The sequence below is a fragment of the Protobothrops mucrosquamatus genome, unplaced genomic scaffold (genome assembly GCF_001527695.2).
Source record: "Protobothrops mucrosquamatus isolate PMUCROS unplaced genomic scaffold, P.Mucros_1.0 scaffold_109, whole genome shotgun sequence".
In the NCBI taxonomy this organism is placed as follows: domain Eukaryota; kingdom Metazoa; phylum Chordata; class Lepidosauria; order Squamata; family Viperidae; genus Protobothrops; species Protobothrops mucrosquamatus.
The window spans coordinates 29,812-34,438 of record NW_015386185.1 but is presented as its reverse complement, the minus strand read 5'-3'; the positions used below and the strand labels follow the sequence as shown (position 1 = coordinate 34,438).

At 41.3% G+C, this 4,627-nt stretch overlaps 1 protein-coding gene across 1 annotated transcript in view; it reads left to right on the top strand.

Moving 5' to 3' along the window:
* The window catches only part of DENND1B (DENN domain containing 1B), a 192,107-nt gene extending 188,557 nt beyond the window's left edge, over window positions 1-3,550 (top strand). The window contains 1 exon segment of the mRNA XM_029284173.1: window positions 3,011-3,550. Within this exon segment, the coding sequence (XP_029140006.1) occupies window positions 3,011-3,550 (540 nt within the window).
* Window positions 3,551-4,627: the final 1,077 nt, after the last annotated feature.

Sequence of the window (4,627 nt, the reverse complement as noted above, 5' to 3'; positions counted from 1 at the left end):
GTTTGATGGTGTTAAAGGTTTCATCACAGGATGTAAGCTGTTCTAAGTAAAGCTGGTTTTTGCAATTGACTGATGGTGATTTTGTCAGAGTCAGTAGTGTTCAAATGATGCTCCCGATGTTTTGGGATTGCACACAAGGCGTCTATTATTATTGGTATTATCTTTGCTTTCTTTTGCCATAGTCATTCTACTTCTGTTTGTAGGTCTTTATGTATTGTGATTTTTTTCCAGTTCTTTCACTTCTATTCTGCTGTCTCCAGTTATTGCAATGTCCACTATCCAGCCTTTTTTTCTTTCTTTCTTAACGATAATTCTTACGTCTGGGATGTTGTGTGGCAGATGCTTGTCTATTTGAATTCTAAAGTTCCAGAACACTTTAGCTTTTCCATTTTCTATTATTTTCTTTGTTTGGTGATTCCCCCCAGGTCTTGCTTGAAAACAAGTGGTATTTCTTGCCAATGTTCCAATACACCATTATTGCTACTTTGTCATGCTGTTGTTTATAATCAGTTGTGCGATCTACTTATTAGGTGGTTCAGTGATTCTTCAGTTTCTTTGCAGAGGCGGCATTTACTTTCTGATGATTCAATTCTGGCTTTGTATGCATTTGTTCTTAAGGCTTGGTCTTGTGCTGCCAGAATTAGCCTCTCTGTCTCTTTCTTCATCATTCCTTTTCTTAGCCATTGCCAGGTCTTATTATCTATTTTGCCTGTTAGTATTTTTAGGTACTGACCATGTAATACTTTGCCTTCCCATATCTCTTTTCTTCATTTGCTCTTTCTTACAGGCCAGTTTAGTTTCTTTGGTATTCAATAAGTCTTCATGGTATACTAGCTTCAGTGCATCTTTACTGTCCTTCAGACATTCTTCCAGTACCCTTTTTTCTTCTTCAACTGTCTGGTGTACTTGCAACATTCCATAGCCATATATGCTCCTTGGTCAATAGAGTTTGTCAACATCACTGCATGGTTGAAGGGCATGATTCATTGTCATTATTTTTCTGATTGATTGATTGGTTGATTGATTGATTTTGTTTGCTGCCCATCTTGCCTCTAGTTCAGACTAACACTTGTCCACTGTTCCAGCTGCATATCTAATAACTGGAATTGCCCAGATATTAATCTCCTTGATGGTATTTTTACCACTGAGTTTGGACTTTTTAGTTCTTCATCACTCTTCTAATGTATTCGCTACTAATCATCTTCTTGACTTTGGTGTGCTTGATCTTTTCAGCTTGATGGATTCCCAGGTATTTTTTACTGATATTCATCCACTCTTGATGTTATTTCCATAGGACATATTGATTCATTCAGTTTTCACTGTTTTTTCCCTGTTGAAGGTAAGGATGGCACATTTGCTTGGTTCACACTCCATCACAGTCTCTTGGCTGTATATTCAGACAATGTTGAGCAACGGTTCCATTTCAGATGGTGTTTTTCCATATAGCTGCAGATTGTTCATGTAAAGGAGGTAGGATAGCCTGGCAGATGTTTTTCATGTTTGATAGACAGAACAATCAGTGACAAACTTGATAGTGAGTCTCCTTGAAAGATTCCTTTCATGATATTAACTTCTCCCAGTCTATCACCACTGAACAGCAACTGTCTCTTCCATTGTGCCCCAAAGATGCTTTTTCACGAGGCAACTGGACTTTCTTGTTTTTCTTTGAAGACATTTTGCTTCTCAGCCAAGAAGCTTCTTCAGCTCTGAAAGTCTAGTTGCCTCGTGAAAAAGCATCTTTGGGACAATTATGGCCTGGATGACTGAGAATCTCCATAGACTTCCATTGTGCCATTGATCTTTGCACAATGTTTCTGATGTTTCTACTGGGTCCTGTTATTTCTAGGCATGTCTGCCTGTCTGTCAAACTTTCACATTTCTGTACCTCCCATTTCCCTCCATTCATGTGGCAGGGAGTTGAATGCCTTCTTGTAATCTATCCAAGCTACATTCAAATTGGTCTTCCTTCTCTTAAAGTTTTCTAAAATCATCTTGTCAATTAGAAGCTGATCTGCTTGAGTAGTTTTCTTTCTGCTGTGATCTCTAAGATCTAATCAGGCCAAGCTACTGTGATTAAGGATAAAGAGAACCTCTATGCCAGACATGTCAAACACAAGGCCCAGGGGCCGGATATGGCCCGCGAAGTGGTTTCATGTCGCCCGTGAAGCCATCCTGGAAACAGTGAGGGAACGGCCCCCGCTGCCTTGGCCCTGGGCCAGGCCAGCCGGGAGCCAATGTACAATTTTATGGTGGCCATCTTGGCACTTGCCCTGGTGGACCATGCCTTGGCACTTGCCCCGGTCCCACCCCCTTCTGCCAGAGACCCTCAGATCTGTCCCACTCCTGCCCAGGCCCCCATAGGCATCCTTGATGCGAATGATGTAGAACTGGCCACGCCCACCCAGCAGGCCACACCCACTCCATCCACACCCATCCAGTAGGCTGCACCCACTCTGGCCACACCCACCCGTCCCCCCCCAGGGCAACCGCAATACTGATGCGGCCCTCAGTGAAATTGAGTTTGACACCCCTGCTCTACGCTTTACAACACTAAGAGTTGTCTTCATTTCAGTTCTTTATCACCTAGAATATTTTTACATTCTGAATCTGAATTAACTCAAATCTTTTGTGGGGATAGAAGTAGGAATCAAAATTTGGAAGATTATGCGGTAAGGAAATAAATGTTACATAATCTATTCTTGATTCATTCAGTTGAATTAAAACAGGCAGGTTAATTCAGTTGTTTTAAAATTTAGTGTAATTTTTGTATGCTATTTTTTTTCTGATTAAAAATACAATGAAGCTGTTACTTAGAGCAGGGGTCCTCAACCTTGGCAACTTTAAGACTTGTGGACTTCAACTCTCAGAATTAACCAGCCAGCAAAGCTGGCTGAGGAATTCTGGGAGTTCATGTCCACAAGTCTTAAAGTTGCCAAGGTTGGAGACCCCTGACTTAGCGATACCAAGAGAAAGAATTCTGATAGGCTGCACAATCCCTTTTTTATTTCAGAATAAATCCAACACCCCAAGTGAGAGCAATCTTGCCCTGCTCTGTAGTGGTTGGACATCTGACCTGGCTACTTGGAATCAGCGACAAGATGACAACATCCTCACTGAGAAGACGCTTCCTCAGTCACCAAGGAAACATGTTCTTTCTAGCAGTTACAGAGAATCTGCTTTTGTGCTAAATAAAGAAAACCCTAAACTTACCTCCAGCGCTGATGACATGACCTTGCCTAATAATCCTCCAAGATCTCCAAATTCACACCAAGAAACTATGCCGGGTCATTCTCCGCAAACTTTGCAACTGAAGAGTAAGTGGAATGAAACACTAAGCAGGACCTCGGCAGAGGAGAAGTCACCAAGCTTGAGTCCAAACCCATCTTTCCTCGTTCCATGGGAGAGGGAAAGCCAAGATGGGAATGAAATTCTTGAAGAGGGCGGGCTTCTTCAAGAAGTGGTGTCATTATGTAAACTGACTTCTGCTTTGAACCAAGGCTTAAACATTTCAGGGGACAGCTTTTCCAACAGCAGTGGGAATAAAACGTAAGGAATATTTATTTATTGAGGGATTATAAACCTGGTAAATGACTAAAGGAAAACAACTCAGGATATCATAACAAAGGAAATAAGAGATCTTCAGGTTTTTTAATCTTTAATTTTAGTTGGCCTTATTTTTTGTGTTTTTACCCTTTTATTTTGAGGCTGTCTCCTTTGAATCTATTTGCTCCACTTCAGTTCACAATATAAGCTTGCATTGGGATGGAGCTGTATAAGAGAACCAGTTTGGTCTAGTGCAGGGGTAGGCAACCTTGGCTCTTTTATGGCTCGTGGACTTCAACTCCCAGAATTCCTGAGCCAGCCATGGCTGGCTCAGGAATTCTGGGAGTTGAAGTCCACGAGCCACAAAAAAGAGCCAAGGTTGCCTACCTCTGGTCTAGTGGTTAAGGCACCAGACTAGAAACCAGGAAACTGAGTTACTAGTCCCACCTTAGCCATGAAAGCCAGCTGGGGGACTTCGGATCAGTCAATCTCTCTCTCAGTCCAACCCACCTCACAAGGTTGTTGTTGTGGGGCAGTAGAAGGAGGAAGGAATATTAGGTATGTTCACCGCCTTGACTTATTTATAAAGGCAGGATAAGAAATAATTCTAAAAATCAAATGTGTTTACAGCACATGTTTCGCATGCAGTCAGTTACAGTTTCACCCTGGACATTTCCAGTTGCATTTCCAGTTGCCACGTATAAAAACCTGTAAGTCACTGCCAGTCTGAATATGCAATACTGAGTTCAGATAACATCTTAACTAAAGCATTCTAGAATCATGGTACTAGCTTAATTTCACATTTAAGCCACAGCTGGTCTGGGGCATGAAAGGTTTTTTTTTGATAATTTCCTTTCCCTATATGCAAAAAGAAATGTATCGGACAGATACATGTATCCTTCTATAACAAAAACATGTAGCATGACTATTCTGGAAGTTAATGCACGATCTGAAGGCCTTAAACTTAGAAGGGCAGATTTAAATAGTTTAAAGGCTGAACTGTAAATATTTGGAAAAAGAGCCACCATTATTTCATAGCAGCAAACGTGCTTGAGTAAAGAGAAATGCAGGCCATTTACCAAAC